Source organism: Chinchilla lanigera, unplaced genomic scaffold (genome assembly GCF_000276665.1).
Source record: "Chinchilla lanigera isolate Chin_1 unplaced genomic scaffold, ChiLan1.0 scaffold00096, whole genome shotgun sequence".
Lineage (NCBI taxonomy): Eukaryota > Metazoa > Chordata > Mammalia > Rodentia > Chinchillidae > Chinchilla > Chinchilla lanigera.
The window spans coordinates 4988720-5007204 of record NW_004955497.1 but is presented as its reverse complement, the minus strand read 5'-3'; the positions used below and the strand labels follow the sequence as shown (position 1 = coordinate 5007204).

Below are 18485 nucleotides of genomic sequence, written 5' to 3'. Positions count from 1 at the left end.
GCAAAAGCAACAAGAGCAAGAAGGAGGAACAAGCCCCTTTCTCTTCTTTACAGTGTATGCAGGCTAGCTGCCCTAGGGCGGCTGTAGCACTCCACCATCTCCCTGCCCTCCTCTTGCACAGGATGGGGACGTTTACAAAGTGAGGACTTGGGACCCCTGCTGAGTCCCTCAGTTAAACTTCTAAACTTCTCAAGTTGACACAATCTATCAGCCATTACAGGTTACTTTAGCAATATGCCTCAGTTCTCTGATCTATAAAATGAGAACCATAACTGAGGAATAAATGAGTTAATATACATGAATCACTTAGAGCAACACACGATTTGTTGTAATTAATGCTTGCCATATTTAACATGATAATCTCTCTCTTTCCCATTAAATCAATCAACAGAAATAACAGATTTGAAGATTCCTACACATAACTACACAAGCATGAACTGAGGGACTTAGCGTTTGGAGTTTAACATAAAAAAGCTTTTAAAAAACCTCCTAAAGCAATCTCTTTATGGTCAAGGGGTGCAAGTGCAGGCAAAATATCCCTGTTCACAAACAGAAAGGCTTCCAGCTGTGTGTACTGCTTCACGTTCCTTGCGAAAGCTCGTTGTTTTTACTTGCTTTTTCAGCCCCACAAGCACAGCAGGTGTAGCACAGCTGTTGCTGGGGCTTTCCATCACCCTGTCCTCCAGCGCTCAAGAGGTCTGGCCCGGGGAGGGCTGCGGAAGGTGCCTCTCACACGCAGGGGATGCTCTCTCAGTGCACACGCTGCCCATCAAAGAGGCGATGGGAAGGTTTTAAGCTCCAAGGCACTCTCCTGAGCTACAAAGCTACCAAGGCATGGTCTACAAAACAATGCTGGAGCCTGAGCAATCACCTAATGTACAAGGCAACTTGGAGAGGGCTTGCTCTTACAACATGCCCTATCTGAAAACTAGTTTAGTGACCCTGCCCAAATCTGAGCTAACTACACGTGACCTCTTTGTTATTGCATCATAAAAAGCAGAAGCAATGGTGCATGGTTAGCAGAGCTCCGAGTGCTGGGCAGTGGTTACTGGCACTGGGCTGCGGAAGGTCAAGGCTCCTTCGTAGGTGGCAGAGCCCTAACCCGCAGTCTTCTCACATGGACCGCTCAGCAGTAAGTGTGAACAGCGGAGGACTGAGCAGGAGGGTAGGTCAGGCACGTCTCGGACCTGCTGGACAATCTCCTCCACCTAACAGCTGCCTCGACATTCACTAGCTCTTCATTTTGTGCCTGCTATAGAGCCCTCCTCCCACTCACCCAATGCACAACCCCACAAACATCCCACTGCGCCTGCGGCCCTACCCTCCGCCACGCAGAGGCTCTACGTTCCGCTCCCTCACCAGCTCTCTTGCTGCTGCGGACCTGACCCAGCCTTCCCCAGAGCACCCCAAGCACAGACTTCCCAGGCTCCCATCTCTTGGCATCCGGGGGTAACATTACTGGATGTGTAGCCAAGACGCTGTAGTACTGCCCAGCCTTTACTCCCCCGGGCTGTGTTTTCAAAGTCGCTCATGACATTCTGCCTTTTGGCTACACTACCTTCTGGCCTCCCCTTGGCAGATGTACCGGCCTTTCAGTCGCTCCCTCTCCCTCCGTAGGGACTTGAGCCACAAGTTCACAGAACTCCTCTCTGTCCCAGCCTTGCAACCATCACACCTTCCAGATCACAGCATCAGCCCATCTCCGGGCGCCTTAGCCTCTCGTCTGCTTGCTGTTCATCACCACGGGTGTCTGCAGCTCTGCCCTCAGCTCCCTGCCCGCAGGGCTCAACCCCAAGTCTTCGCACGCTACAAACCCTTGACTTCAGAAACTCAAAGATGAGTATCGTACACTTAGCAGCCTGCCTTTCAGTGGCACCCACATGGTCTTCAACTTCAGCACATTTCTCAACTCTTCCAAGTCTAACTTACTTCAAGTAACTAGTGTGGCCTGGGGTCTGCCGTTTCATGTGTTCTAATGTTTAACTCCCTCATCCTACTATCACTGGCCCTCAAGCAGGCAGTCAACGGAAGTTTCCCTCCTCCAACTCAAGCTTTAAAATGTGCTTCTGCAGAGGGACCATTCAGCGTCCCATCAACTGGCACTGTAGCACTCTGTAATGACATATTTTACAACAAACGTATCTCTGCTTTGTAATTCCGTATTACTCCTTGGTCTACCTGGCTCTCAGAGAGTAGGACTGGGCCTGTCATGACTGTATCTATATGGCCTACTCCAGGAATTAATACACGGCGGACCTTAATTATTTCTTAACTAAGAAATAGAGCCAACAAGTCACAGAAGAAAAGTCAGTTCTTATTAACAGCTATCACTGTAAAATAAGAAGCCAAGTGATAACAAAAGAATGTAAGAAACGACACAAAGGGACACTGGTTTTATATGAAATTTCAAAAAGCTGCCTGTCTAATTATGTTACAACATAAATGTAGGATATAAATTCACAAACAAAAAAACTAAAAGAAAAGAGAGCAAAGTCAGGGTAAGTTAGCACTGTTTTCCTTGGTATATGAAAAACAAACATTAATTCAAAAATAACTGATTATAGAATTCAAGAATAACCTATTATAGTTAAGAATTTACCATAAAATCATGACTAATGGGCTGAAAAAAGAGTTGATAGAGAAATAAAATTAGAACTACTCCTCTTCTTTAAGTCCAGAAGACAAAATAAGTTAGAATCAATTGTCCCTCTTATTTCTGGAAAACAAAATCCATTTGTTTCCGGCAAGAGGCAACAAATATCTAATAAGATAACAAAATTCCAGAAGGAACTTCCCAAGAAACTAAAACAAAGGCATTTTCTTTCCAAATTTAGGTTCATAGACAAACTTGATCTTCCTAAGTGCATTATCTGAATTTTCCACCCTCTACTCAATAAAAACAGAAAGAGGAAAACAGCAGCAAAATCCAAAGTCAGCACTGGTTTTCAGCATAGAAACATTTTTACCTGCATGAGTTTGGTGTCGTGTCCAGTATAAACAACTACGCCAAAGACCCACTGAGTATTTCTAAGCTGTGTACCTCTCAATAAGATCTGGTCAGGTCCAAGGGGAACGGGGCTAAAAATAAGAAACAATATTTTTATTTAATGACAGTCTCACAAATAAGCATGAGCTCTCTCCCCTTAAACACAAACCCACAATAAATCAAATACTTCCTTCAGTCAAACTTGAGCAGTAAAGGTTAGACTTGGCTTATTCTACCCAAAAACAACCCACCAAAAGTGTCTATTTAACTACTCAATACCTTGATAAAAAAAAAAAAAGTTTTTTTCTAAAAAATGTTAGAAGGAATTGTAGCTCTTACAGTCCTATTATAAAATTCATATCCACAAAGGAAATTGCTAAAATAATAAACTGAAGCTTATTCATTTAAGAAACCCAATATATTTTATAGGTTAGATAAGAAAAAAAAAAACAGAAGTATACACCTATCATATCAATTTGCCAAAGATGACTTAATTTAGATCATTTAGAAAGTTAAAGTAGAGAACATATAAAATGGCTATGCATACTACATGACAGTTGAGAACCAGCTGCTCTTGGTTATCCTAACTGTTTTGGGTAGATTCTTCTGAGGAGGTCCTCCCAAGCCATGGGCCTATTCAAAATATAAAGGACCCAGACAGGTTGTGGAAGGCATAGAGAAGAGGCACGCAGATAAAAGACAGGCAGCAAATAGAGACTGCACCCCAACATCATGACAAAAGATGACTCAGACGATAAAACAAACGCCAAGAGCCAAGGAAACAGAATACAGACAACACGAACATACCACACAAAGAGTTGCGTTCGCTTTACTCTACTTTGCCAAAACAAACAGGGCTGGTGGTGTGGCTCAGTGACAGAGCACTTGCCTAGCGTGCGTGAGGCCCTGGGTCCTATTCTCAGCACCCAAAAATAAATACCATAAAAGGAAACCAAATGCTATTCAGAAGAAATCTTGGAAACAGGACACAGCCTTTTACATGAGGCTGTGTCCACCTCAGACATCTCTCTCCGGCTTTTCTGCACCACAGGCTGCACCCTAAATCACGTGTCCTGCTTGGGAAGGACAAGTGAACCCCATCTGAGGCCCAAGGCTCTTTGCTTGTGTGTTTGTTTGTTTGGTTTGGTTTGGTTTTTGTAGCGGGAATCGAACTCACAACCTCGCACTTGCCAGGCAGTCTTTCCTGTTAAAAGTCACTTCTTTCATTAAGCTTAAGTAAAGTTTTAAATAGACTGAAATGGTGTTTCAAGAAAAACTCCGTAGTCCAGAACTAAGTAAACATGAAGAAATCAGGCTGTTTTCAAATATTGGGAAAATAGAACGCAAACGTATTTTCCAAGGCTCCAGTAATTTGTACTTGCGCTAAAAAAGTAGAAGAAGGAAGAGAAGGAAGGGTGATACCTTTTCCCATCCAAGTTCAAGGTCCCAGTGAAGTCGTAGAGGTGGCGATTGGGCCCTTCGCACTCTATGGTTCCAGATAATTTCATCAGCACCTCCCTGGTCTGCATGTCAGCAGTGTGGCTCAAGCCCTAAAATGTCAAACCACAAGAGAAACTCAGACACTCTCTTCTGTGTCTTAGGGACACCACTCAGCAGGTTGTCCTAAGGACATAATGAGCCATCTACAACACAATAATCAGACAAATTAAGTGTCAGCCCCTCAAGATGGCCTCTACCACACCTCTTGCTCCAATTGTCTGATAAGAAAGTGGCAGAAGATTTCAGTGGAGCAGAAAGTGGAGATTCCACCACAATGCTGGCAACATCCTGAGTGACAGCATGCCCAAACCCCTTGCAGAAACACACACTGTTGGCTGTCCCCTAACACTGTCCTCTATGAGATGAAGTATCTCACTATTGTTCACTCTCTAGCACCTATAAACTTTTTAAAAATCTTTAAATGCTTTATTCTAAACGTTTCCAAACAGCCATAAAAGCAGAATAGCAAAACTAACTTCACTGACTCTTATTTAAACAGGAAAAAAAAGCCTAAGTCAAACATTTTCAGAATCAAAAAAAAGGTGTGGATAGAATCATTGAATTTGACTTTAAGCCACACAAAAAATTGTAAGTGTCAAAATGCTTAACACTTTTATACTTTAAAAACTATTTTTTATGCTAGAATAAAATATACGGTCAGGATGGTTTTATTTGAGGTATGGAAAATTTGTGTCTAATATACTGGTACGACTCTCTAGAACAGAATCTCACTTTCAGAGGTGTTACACAATCAGGCCTCCATCTGTGCTCTAGAGCTGGTGTCCTGCCCAGTACCCAGCCCAGCATCACTGTGGAGCTCCCTCTCTCCAGCACCACAGACTGAGAGGCAGTAAGACACACACAAAGGGGGCTGGAGATTTAGCTCAGTGGCACAGCGCCTGCCTGGCAAGCGCAAGGTCATGAGTTTGATTCCCGGTACCAGAAAAAAACCAAAAAAAACCCAAACAAACAAACAAACAAGACACACACAAAGGCATGGTACCCTTGGGCCCTTCAGTTCAAAAAGCCCACTTTTTCCAGGTGTCTTGTCCCTCTGGACCTGTTCCCTCATAACCACAGACACATCCTTCCACGGGTTCCAGGAGGGTTAAAGCCTAGACTTTTATGAATGAACAATGTTTTCTCTACAAAAGATACTGACTAATACACAAAGGGACCATAGGTGCAACTTAGGCACGGATAACAGCGTGAGTCGTAATACAGGTGACTTTACCTGGCGGATCTTAAGGTTTGTCTCCCCATCTAGATTAGCTGTTTCAACATAACACATTGCCTGAGGTTCACTAAGGAGAGAGAAAAAAGGGACAGGGGTTTAGAAGTCAGTAAAGTCCTCCTTTTCACATCCACAGCTCTGCACTTTCTGCTATGGAAATATTCCTACCAATGGGTTCTTCAAAAGACAACGCGTAACGAACAGCCCCTTCTGTAGTAGAGAATGACAGGAAGAAAGAGGCACAGTTATCTTCAGGGCACAACAGTGATAAAAAGCTGCTTGCACCAGTGATCCATCCATTAGCTCCCCAAAATAATGACCACTTGAGGGGCTGGGGATTTAGCTCAGCGGCAAAAGCGCCTGCCTGGCAAGCGCAAGGTCGTGAGTTCGGTTCCCGGTACCGGAGAAAAACCAAAAAAAAAAAAAAAAAAAAAAAATGACCACTTGGCCGCATGCAGACAGAAATACTCGGGGAGAGCTGTCTGAGACGCCTGATGTTCCACATGAGACCCAACTGCTGGGTTGAGGCTGGGTCCACATCTTGACCAAAAAAAGCTGCCCAAGCCCAAACTAGAACAAATACATCTTTCCTTACCTTTCCTTTGTGACGCAGGGATTTGAACGCAGGGCCTCGCTCTACCACTGAAGTACATTCCCAACCCTTTTTATTTTTTATTTTGAGACAGGGTCTCACTAACTGGACCAGGCTGGCCTCAAACCTGTGATCCTCCTGCCTCAGCCTGCTGAGTGGCTGAAGATTAAAAATGTGTGCCACCACACCCAGCCAAACACACCCTCAGAAGAAAATTACAGGCACAGAACTGAAGGATCGAGGCAGAAGCCTGGCGAGATTCTGCTTCCCTGCATTTAGTACAATGCCAAAAGGAAATGTCAATCAAAATACCTACATTTAAGGACAGAAAGACAATAAGGACTCAGAAGAGAAATAAGCATATCAGGCACTGCACTCACACGTTGGTCTTTTAGTTTAGGGCTGTCCGCATAGCTGGTGGTTAAGAGAACAGGCTCTGCCACCCACTGGCTAACGTAAGTGCTTTGCACTGCCTTTGGGGGCTACACGGCCCTGGCCAGCTGTTGAACTTCTGTGTCTCAGTTTCCTCCTGCACTGAGGAAGGGTAGCAAAGGTTGCTTGGAGACTAACAGGCAAAGGTTGCTTGGAGACTAACAGGCAAAGGTTGCTTGGAGACTAACAGGCAAAGGTTGCTTGGAGACTAAGGGGATGACGTATCCGGCAGGCTGCTCAACACAAAGTAGGCACTCAGATGCAAGGCGCAGCCTGAAATCATGACATCACTTCAAGCAAGCACTCCCACAGTGAAGCCATGTTTTCTGAGGGTCACAGACAAGACTCACAAGCCAAAGCATCAAGTGATTAATATTTCTAAAAATTTCTACGCTACCAACCAACATGGCCATATCCGAGCCTTGACCCGAGTTTACAATGCTTTTCCCTTCCATCGGCCTTGGCTTCTATTTTTAAAATTTTTATCTGTAGTAGAAAATCAATGTTAAGGATTTAAACCTAATAAAGGATCAAACCAATATGAGAAATGCTGCCTCCAAGCAAATAAAATGCACAACCATCTGTGGTTCTCAGCAGCATATAAATATGGGTTGTTGTAGTCTTAACACCACGTAGTTTAATCTTGGACGCAAGGACTGAAGTTACTCTCACCCTGATTTTGGTTTTCCCTCTGTGCTATATACTTTCTAAGCATCAACCCAAGAAGGGCAAAAGCTACGCTGTTCCATCGTGCACACCACCGAGTGATGATACCCGCCTTGCACAAAAGTAGAAAATAAGGCAATGGCCGTTGGGCAAAAAAGGGTAAACTGTGAAAAAATGGATAGCAAACATCATCTTCAAGTCTTGTCTACACTGAGAAAATATACATGGAGTTCAGAGGAACTGCAGCTCGAGGACAGCACTGGCTTACAGGACAGACCACTGACTGACCCCAGAGAAGTCGGGGGCCAAAGCCTCACGTATGCTGCAACCTGGACGCAACTGAGTTCCCTTGAAGCAGTGACTCTATTGGTGAAGAACAGCCCAGAGTGGTCATAAACCGGGGGAGGCAGTATTTGTGGAGTTCAGACAAAAAGAAAGCAAAGGGTCGAGGCAGGAGAAGGAAAGTGACACCAACAGAGTTGACCATCCCTTATCCAAACTCCTGGGGATTGCCAGATTTTTGGATGGGTTCGGATTTTTAAATATTTGTAGGCTGTATTGGATAAGCATTCCTAATACAAACTTCTGAAATCCAAAGAGCTCTAAAATCATTAGTTAAGGACACCCAGCTTGTAATAGGAAGATAGGATGGTCAGAGAAGGATGGTGACTCATAGGGCAGAACGGAAAGGTGGCTCAAGATATCTGCAATTGTCATTTAACATTTTAATGTTCTTAACATTCGATGCAAAAACTGTGCCCACGAGCACACCTGACCTGGAGGAGAACAGGACCATGTCTGCTGGAAGGTACTGGCCATTGAGGACTTTCACGATGTCTCCCACTGCCACCTGGAGAGCAGGAACCAGGACAGAGAGGGATGAAAGAAAGAGAAGCACAGTGGGATAACAGTGGTTAAATATGTGAAGAAGAAAACTGCCACACAACTAAGCCATGCCTTAACAGGAACAAAAGGGAAGTGTTTCCAACACACACAACCTGTAATACGGTCAAAGCCTCCACATCTGCAATTCAACCAACTGAGGACTGAGAGTATTGGGGGGGAAAAGTGTGTCTGTACTGAACAGGTGTTTTTCTCATCACTATTCCCCGAACAATACAGGATAACACGATTTACACAGCATTCACAGTGTTAAATCGTGGTATTATAGAGGTCTTGTAGAGGGTTTAGGGTCCACGGGAGGATGCAAAGACACTATGTAAATGCTACACTATTTTATACATGGATTTGAGCTCCCGTGGATTGTGGCATCTGCGAGACATCCCAAAACGATCCCTGAGGATGCTGAGGGATGAATCTATTACCTTTCTCCAGTGATATTTCATGAAAAAGAAATAAGGGAGAGGGAGAAAGGATAAGTCCAAATAACTACATGTATAGAGACTACATTGTCTTAGAATTATCTCTCTAGAATTGCTGGAATGTCCCCCCATCTGCTATGTGGTGGGGCCGAGCAGTCATCCAGGCAGCTCCAGAGACAGCCTAAGTTCCTGGGTTTCAGTCCCCATTATACCCCCTAACTGGCTGAATAACTAGCGCGTTAAGGAAATTGTGCACACCCCGTCTTTCTCATCCATATACTGAGGATAATGGCACATATTTCATGCGATTCCTGGAAGGATCGACTGAAGGATTCACACACAGAATTCTTCTGCTTTACAAATGGAGAAACTAAAGCTCCAAGCGGAATAACTTGACCAAGAGTATACAGCCTGTGTATTAAAACTGAGCCAGTCTGGCGAGAAGGCCTGAGCATGTATTCAAGGGTATTACTACATTTATTCACGAGCAAGGCATCTAAGAGGCCTCCTGGAAATGTGTCACATGACAGAGAAAAGATGTGTACAGCCTCAAGGCATTGTCAAAAAAGAAAGTTATGGCCAAAGTCAGAGATCACCTTGTGACACAGATTCCACTGCAGAGGAGACCACAAGCCAAGGAAACAGGGCAGTTTCCAAACAGCACCATGACTGTCTCCAAGTCCTTTCAATAATGTTGCTTTAGAGAAAAATAAGGACTTCACTCCAGTGAGCTTGGGCTCACATCCTCCTTCACAGATACAAAAAAGCACTGTGATCGGGCTGGGGATTTAGCTCAGCGGCACAGCGCCTGCCTGGCAAGCGTGAGGTTGTGAGTTCGATTCCTGGTACCGGGGGCGGGGGCGGGGGCGGGGGGCACTGTGATCTCCACAAGAGGCTTCACTTCACAGAGTCCCAGCATTCTCCATGCCTTTTTCAACACTGAGGATTAAACACGGGGTCCTTCTACCACTAAGCCACCTTCCCAGCCCTTTTTATTTTATTTTGAAATGAGATCTCGATACATTGCATGGGATCATCTCACACTGGTGATCCTCTTGCCTCAGCTTCCCAAGTAGCTGGGACATAAGCACGTGCTACCATGCTGACCCTGACCCCTCACTTCTAAAATGGGAAAACAATGCTATTGGCTCGTAAAATCCATCCTGTGACTAAGGATGTACATGCAGCACCTGGCATCTGCACACTATGTGTGTCTTCGCCACTCTCTGTCATCGGGACATAGTACCTGACGCCCACTGCTTGCAAGGGGGAGGCTCACTTTGGCTCATGGTTGAGCCTATGGTCAGCTGGCTCTAGAGCAGAGCTGCCGGCAGAAGGGTGGAGTGGAGGAAAGGCTGCTCACTTCCTGGCAGCCAGGAAGCAGACAGAGCAAAGGGAAGAGGCAGAAAAGGAGATGCACCTCCGGGTCACACCCCAGTGACCTGCCTCTCCCAGTCAGACTCCATCTCCTGGCAGCAAGTCAGCTCTATGCCCCCAGTGGGTGCAGGGGCCTCTTCTGGAGCATCTAGACACAAACCATGACGAGGTTTGTAGCTGCAGGTCCCCTCAGAGTGAGCAACTAAACAGACGCTATCAGTATGGATGTCAAGGACGTCAGAATTCTCTGGTGACCCGTGAAGAAAGACCTTTCCTAATGATAACTGCAAAGCACAAAATGAACGCTTACTGTTTTATGTTTCCTATTCTAACCATATTCCTATACTCTTAGAATCCAAGGGTTTCAAGTGATACAATACTCATAAAAACTACTGGATCTACTGGATCGTATAGGGCAGCAGGTGCTCAGGGTAATTTTCTGTTGGGGACTGGGAGTTAGCTCAGTGGTAGGGCACTTCCATCACATGCACAAGGCTCTGGGTTTCACCCCCAGCATCACAAAAGCAAGCAGGCAGGCAGGCAGGCAGGCAGGCAAACACACACACTAATTTTCTGTTGGGAAAACAGAGAGCTTTGTGAAAGGTGTCCTAGTAGTACTGTGGACTGCTTATCATAAAGTGCACGGGAATGTCTAAATAATTGAGCTCAACACAGAGACAGGTAGTAAAAATTAAATTCCAGAAAGAGTGTGCATCTGAAGCTAGCAGTCAATTCAAAGGCACAAGTTAATATCCAATTTAGGCAAAAAGCATATAATTATAGCATATTCCATAATAAAGAGAAGTCAAAGAATAAATGCTACAGAACCATTTCAACCATCACCAGTACAAAAGCAAGGAATACTTATGGAAACTGAATATTTCAAAGTAAAAATATTTTACATCAATAGTTTAATTATACAGAAAGATCGGTAGAAGTAATTAATTTAAAAATCACTATAAGAATTAGTGTTGTTTTCAAAAAAATGAAGAGGACTTTGTCTCTAATGCAACGTAGGAGGACAAGGGAAATTATGGCTTTCTCTCATCTTTACTTTCTAAATGAAGAAACACTTCTATCCCAGTAACCAAGTACTAAGAGGCTTCGTGTACATGCAAAGTACTTGGATTTTGTTTGAGGATTTTGCTTGCTTCCTCTTTGATGTCCTTACATGAGTCCCAATCCTCTGCAGCCTCAGGGAGACCCTCAAGCCTCTTCACAGCGAGGCTGCTGGAAAGAACTCTCTGGGCCCATCAATGCCACTGAGCGCTACCCAGGGATGCCCTCCCGGCTCACCAGCTGGCCAGCCACAGCCCAGGCGCAGGGCCTGGGTACCTGTTACCCGTCCTCTCCTGTGTGCTCACCCCCCCACCGACCCTCACGGTGACTCTCTCTGCCTGGTTGTCTGGACACCTCATGGCCCCACGCCCTGTGTCTTGTACAACACCTCATGAAGGAGGTTTCTCAGCTGAACCTGTGGGTCTAGACAAATTCCCTCCCAGTTGTCCCCAGGGCACCCTCTGAGGCTCAGCAGGTGCCCTGCACTACGGCCAGCTGCCTGTCTCTGCTGAGCCAGCTACAATGGCTCCTGAGTGTGCGCCCAGATCCCCCGCAGAGCCCCGGTGCATCAGAAACCCTACGCTGGGGCCCATCTGTGTGTGACTGGCCCCTGGGTGACTGGGGTGCCTGCCGAGGCTTAAGGACTGCTGCACACCAAGATTCTGGAAGGGCAAAAGCATGCTCTATTCCGAATCCCAGACCTGGGGCAGTCTCTGGCAACTACGAGCTCTGTTGAAAGCACACAAAATGCATTTTAAGTTGAAACAAAAATGCATGTGACGGGGCATATAACAGGTGCACTGCTGCTGCTGCTGCTGCTGCTGCTGCTGCTGCTGGTGTTCTTCTCCCAAATGTGTGCCGGAAACAGTAATGAGCTTTAGGAGTCTTTGAGGCCATCAGCTCCGGGACCCAGAAATCAGTGACCATAGCTCCATCTCCTGCTGTTTCAAGCCAAGTCAGGGACTATGGACCTAAGTCATTCTCCACACTGGCCAATACTCCTGCCTCTCTGCCCATGGGCAGGCAAGAGGAGCCCAGGGGAAATGGAGGGGGCAATGGCCCGACGCCATGAGAACCCTTGACTCTCACCAGCCCTGGCAGTGTTGTCCCCTGGGGGTTGAGAACACCCCACCTCTTGACCAAGAATCACCACCTTTCACTTCCAAAGAGGCTAAAGAACACAGGCAGTGCAGGACTTCTAGATGGCAAAGTGTTGTAACAGAGACCCCAATAAAAGGCGAACTTCTTTAAAGAGAGATGGTTCTCCTGAAATGAACCCAAGTAGACCAAACCTAAAGCAAATGAGCAGGGATCTTATCACATAAGTATTTTTCAGATAGAAAATGTCCTAAGAGCACATTTTAAAAAAACATTTGCTAAATGTTTATCAAGAAAAACTAATGTGCTCTTCAAAACAGTTGTTTTCTCTTGAAATCATCAGTTTGAAGTGGAACTAATGCAGGGCATCCTTAAGAAACACCCCATTAAGAAGGTCCAGCTAGCCAGGCGTGTGGCGCCCACCTGTAATCCCAGCACTTGGAAGGCTGAGGCAGGAGGATCGCTGTGAATTTGAGGGCAGCCTGGGTTACAAAGTGAGTTCAAAGCCAGCCTGAACTGAATAAATACGAGACCCTGGCTCAAAAAGACAAAAAGATAAAAAAAAAAAAGAAGGTCCAGTTAAAACAGACCCATTTAAAAGCTAATTCGATCAGATTAAAAAACACCGAGATGCCTCAACAGATTTCTTCTGAATTTTCTGTGCTTCACTAAAGCAACCAAAGAACAACACTGGTCTCAAATCCACACGTCTCATCCCTCCAGCCATACAGACGAACATCCCTTCTTGCTACTGTAACAGCAGTTACTACAAGGAGTGATGAAAAGACACAGTGCATGTTTAAATAAAGTACTTCTTATGGTAAAAAACAAAAAAAAAAAAACAAAAAAAAAAACACCATATCATGAAGGATAATGGGATAAGCGTATCTGAAGTAAGGGGAAGGATTTTGAGGATTTTAAGGAAGATTAATTGGCAATGTGTCTTCCACATTTTAAATTTAAGCCTTCACCACATTTCTGATCACTCTCCACTGATCAAATATTTATGGCAAATTCTATCAAAAAGAAACATTCGGTGTGTCCTTCCTTCACCTTATTCATTGAATCTGGTACCACACAACTTCTGGATCTTCCCCCAAATCAAAATGACCATGAAAGGTAAACATTCTGAACTGATTCGGGACATCAAGGCAGCCAGGACAGAACTCACAATTGAGGACTTCCAGAACTGCTTCAGAAAGTCGCAGGAACACCGGGGTAAGTATGTTTGAAGCAGGGAGGAGTGTTTGAGGTGGGATTAATGGCAATATGCCTTTCACTGTCGTGAATTTTTAAAATTTAAATTCTCATCACTGTTTAGGTCATACCTCATATTGGCTATGCTCAACCTCCCCTGCCTCAAAAGCTGAAGTGACAGCATTTCTCACTCAAACTCTGTTTAGTGATAGTTTCTCCACCAAAAATATTAGAAGTGAGACTCTCACAAGTGTATTTAAAAAAACAGCATTGAACATCGGACTTTAGATGAAGAGAGCAAGAGAAGGCCAAGGAAAATGTTCCTCGCATTGGATTCAGACACCAGAAAATGCTCTGAGGGTGAGAACTACCCAGCAGGAGCAATAAAGCCCATAGTCTGCACTGCTCCCGTGGATACATTCTACACGCAGCCCGGAGCAGAGCGAACACAGTCAGTCCTAGGCAGATCTCACAGAAACACGCCTGTGACACACAGACCACCTAGGCCCTAATGCAAACTTCATCCTGCGACCAACGGCAGCAACCTGTGGCCAGCCTCCAAACCAGCACTGTCGGTTATTATCTTTAAAATTAGTTTTTACCTCTTTCCACACGATGGTATGCCACATACCATTTCTTAACACTGAAAGAGAAAAAGAACAAGGTACTGGTTAATACTGATGGTAAGATTTTTTAAATATCGGCTATCTGAACACCCAAAGCTTCCTTGTAAGTTTGTATTTATTAATTCTAACATATAATATCCTTTTACAGAAAGGGATAACACCAGCAACCCCCCCATGGAACCCAGATTTATGTATCTCTGTAACACGTTAACATTCACACATGAACATAAATCTTTACCTATATATGTAATTAAAATCTATTTGTATTAAGCCCAAAAGTTTTTTTAAAAAACTGATGTCCTATAATTATAACAATAACAACAAAACCCTGATGTCAGACAATTATAACGATAACAACAAAACCCTGATGTCAGACAATTATAACGATAACAACATAACCCTGACGTCAGACAGTAATAACAACGTAACAATGCTGATGTAAAAACCAAAACATAAGAAATAAGAAAGGCAGGCAGAGATTACAAACCAAGGACAGGAATGTTTGAACATTTTATGAACACAAAAACTGTCTAGTTCCTAAAAAATACACCCTTCTGAAATCCTACAATACACAAATCCTGTCCAAATCTTAGTTATCAGGACTAGTATTTTGTTGATTATTTTACCATTTCTTTAAAGTATTTTTCAGGTTGTTTTTTCAATTCATCTCAGTACTATTAACCATGTACTCTGAAGCCTGTAAATGCAGCCTTACCCTTGTCTGTAGAGGAAATGGTCCACCCTCGTGCCTTACCTATTGTTTTCTTTTTGTTAACTGCATTGTCTGCCTTATGTCGTTTCTGTTACAGAAAGAAAAGAAAATGGTTCTGTCTTACATTCGAAAGTTCCAAGTGAATAATTAAGGTAGTAAACAATAAGGTCGCAGAAATCCTGGAGCCAAGAAACCAACTGTCCCCCTTAACTAACGGACAGGGAGGGGAGGGGAGGGAAAAAGATTGAAGACGTGTTAACTACAGGCACCAACCCCACAAGGAGTGTGACCATTAGGTACTGCACACATGTACTAAGAAATAAAAACTGAAAAAATAAAAGAAAGAAGAAAATAAAAATCTAACAACACTAATGCTATAAAACTCAGCCTGGTGATTCTATGATCTACTATTGTTTACTAAATTTAGATGTAGTCTACTTTGACTTAGATCATTATGTTTTGGTTCTAATAATCAACAAACACTTCCACCTATGAAGCCCCTCGCACTTCTCATTTATTTGCAAACAAATTAAAAGAATGATTTGATATAATAAGCCCAACACCAAGCAGGTGATTTCACTTTCAATTTGTATTATCTTATTTACCTGTTTCCAAAAAGCTATAATATGTGTGTGAGAGCAAGTACATGTAAGAGTGTGTGTGTGTGTGTGTGTGTGTGTGTCCGTCTGTCTGTGTGTATGTGCATGTGAGAGAGCCAGAGAGAGAGACGGAAAGACACAGAGAGACAGAGAGAGAGACACAGAGAGACAGAAGAGATGGGAGAGACAGAGACAGAGAGGTGAGGAAAGGACATAGTTTTAGCCAAGGAACTTGGAGATAGCCCAGGGTCGGGATGAGGAGACAGATTCTTATAACATGACCTCAGGCATAGCACTCACACTGCTGCTATCTAGATGGTACTGTAACATTTCTGCCTAAATTAGAGGCTCCACAGTAAGATATAAGAAACAACAGTGACAGACGTCAGAGTAAGTCTAGAGACCCAGACAATATAGAACAAAGTCAGAACTGCTCCAGGATCTCCGTGTGAGTGTCAGACACTCTGAGTACACACTCTCCCAAAAGTTACCATCATCAATCTAGGAGCTCATTAAGCTAGAGCCTAACTTCCTGTTTTAAAATATGACTGAAAGCAACATATATATTAGAAGCTATATTCTATATAATGTTTTTATTATCCACAAGCAGAAACTTACAAAATCTTCTACGATCTCTTTGATGCCTGCAATTGTTAGAATGATGATCAACGGCACCAGGGTGGTGTATCTTCCGGTTGGAGATACGTCTGGAATTTGCTGCAAGAGATCACAAGAAGGAGGCTGGCACATGGAAGCCCCCTCCATGAGAAAGAAAACACAGCACCCGCCGCTCACTCTTGCACAGTTCTATTTCACTTTTTACACACAAATACTTATTTTTAGAAGTAGTTACTTGACATATTTTTAAAATGATCCAATATTGATCGCATGCGTGGAATAGAAAAAGGGTTAAAAATATGACCCTCAAGCACCATCTCCCATGTCTCTTTTAGTAAGTGCAATTATCCTTAAGGCAGTATAAAAAGTCCCTCTGAATACAAAGGTTATGTTTGTTGCGCTATCATGGGACGAGGAAAACAAACTCGGTACAAATATTTTAACTTTGTTTCTCAGCTAAGGAACCTGTCAGCAAAATCTCATTTTGCCTGTAAGTAAGGGCGAGAATTGTGAGTAATTTTAAAAGCATTACCTGTAGTAAGGCAATGAAGAGGAAGAAGGCATTAGCAGCTCTTCTAATCTGCTCGTACAAGAATCGAGGTAGAAATGTCAACACGCTGTACTTGGCGGTACTGTCAGTCAAAGAAAAACGGCACTTAGTTATACATGGGAACCCTAAAACACAAGAACAAACGAAAACCTTCAAAAACTTCACAACTAGTTGTTAAAACAAAATGTTTCAAAACTCAGGACAAGGAACTCACTGTGCCCACATCTTTTTCCTGCAGAGCCGCACACTGGAGAAGGGCTCATCTGACCCGAAGGCTCAGAACTTCTGTGCTACAAACAACTCACACAAGCCTAACAGTTCAACGTGAGCTTTTGGACAAGTACCACCGATATTTTGTTTTGTTTTTTCAGTGCTGGGCAGGGAACCCAGGTCCTGGTGAAACTAGTAGAGTGCTCTCCCTCTGAGCTACATCCCCAGCACTTTTTATTTTTATTTTGAGATAGGCTATTACTAAGTTGCTCAGGCTGGCCTCAGCCTTTCCACATGCTGGGATTCAAGCGTGTGCTACGGGTTCAACGACCGCTGATGTTTTATGCTTCAACCGCACCCAGGTAATTCTTCCCCCTCCATACACCTTTAAGTTGGCCACCTTTGCTCGCGTTTTGCTTTGCCTTAGATGTCCTCTCCTTTCTACCCTGAATGTCTCCTCAGGTGTAACCTGTCCTTCCCCTTTTACCCTCCCATATTTGTCTTCCATTAAGTTTGGTCAAATATATGACAGCTCCTCCTCCCTTCAAGCCCACAGGATGGTAACCAGGCCTATACCACACAGTCTCTACTTTGATCTGTGTTCCATAGTTAGTCCTCCATGTCTGTAGGTTCTGCATCCGTGGATGCCAGCAACTATGAATCAAAAATATTTGGAAAAAAAAAGGAAATTGTATCTGAACTGAACACGTAGACCCTCTTTCTTGTCATTATTCCCAAAACAAAGCAGTACAACAAGTATTTGCATAGCATTTACACTGCATTCGGTATTATAAGTAATCCAGAGATGATTTAAATTATACAGAAGGATGTATATGGGTTTCATGCAAATGCTAGGGGATTTAAGCAACCTTGGATTATGGAATCCACTCAAGGTCCGAAAGTGATCCATCACAGACTCAGAATTAACTATATCTATTCCTTTATCCACAGAACAGTTACGGGAAAAGCAAGAATGCTCACTTCAATTCCGTATGTCCCTAACACACCAAACATAGTAATCAATGAACAATAAAATAAACCAAATACACAAACTGAGAACCTCATGGGGCAAAATGAACCCTAGGCTGCTTCCAGATTTACTGAAGAACAGTACCTTCTTGATTCCTAGCTTACTCTCAGAAGGCAAGACTGAGCCTTTTCTTAAATGAAATATATCCCTGCAGGATTATCTAGTAGGTTCCAAATGCACAGCAAATTGGAACACTGAAACAGACGGGTAAAGAGCTCAAGAGACAGCACATGCCTGAGGCACGCGTTTTGCTGTAAGAGCCCAACAAAGACAAATAAAACCAAAGCTCACAATTCAAAAAAGAGAAGAGCCCCAGGTCATTTGATGGAGCCAAAGGAGCCCCATGTAGCATTTACCGCTGCTGCCTCAGAGAAAATCAACTCTCTAGTACAATCACCTAGTATTTCACAAGACACATGATCAGCGTTGTCCTTAAAGATAAAGTGTTGTTCCTTCTTCCATGGGAGCTGAAGGTATATGATAAATTATAAGAACACCACTTTCAAGACAATTCAAACTTTTAAAAAATCTGCTGCTTAAAGATATGTCACTAAATTAGATAGAAAATTTGCTTACATGCAGCCCTTTTTTGTGTTGCCTGATGGTGTGCCAGGATATTTTTCTAAGAGTCTGCCAGACAGAATAAACTATCTGACAATAAGCTCACTAAGGAGTAG

General features: G+C 43.6%; 1 protein-coding gene across 4 annotated transcripts in view; it reads right to left on the bottom strand.

Annotated features, from left to right (window-relative positions):
* LOC102024131 (phospholipid-transporting ATPase IB) overlaps nucleotides 1–16650 on the bottom strand; it is a gene marked incomplete at its 5' end in the record, with an annotated part of 454403 nt that extends 437753 nt beyond the window's left edge. For all 4 annotated transcript variants that reach the window (XM_005406335.2, XM_013505503.1, XM_013505504.1 and 1 more), the window contains 8 exon segments: nucleotides 2967–3078; nucleotides 4409–4536; nucleotides 5721–5790; nucleotides 8187–8260; nucleotides 14066–14106; nucleotides 14844–14889; nucleotides 16019–16117; nucleotides 16551–16650. In XM_005406335.2, the coding sequence (XP_005406392.2) occupies nucleotides 2967–3078; nucleotides 4409–4536; nucleotides 5721–5790; nucleotides 8187–8260; nucleotides 14066–14106; nucleotides 14844–14889; nucleotides 16019–16117; nucleotides 16551–16650 (670 nt within the window).
* Between the last annotated feature and the right edge of the window lie 1835 nt (nucleotides 16651–18485).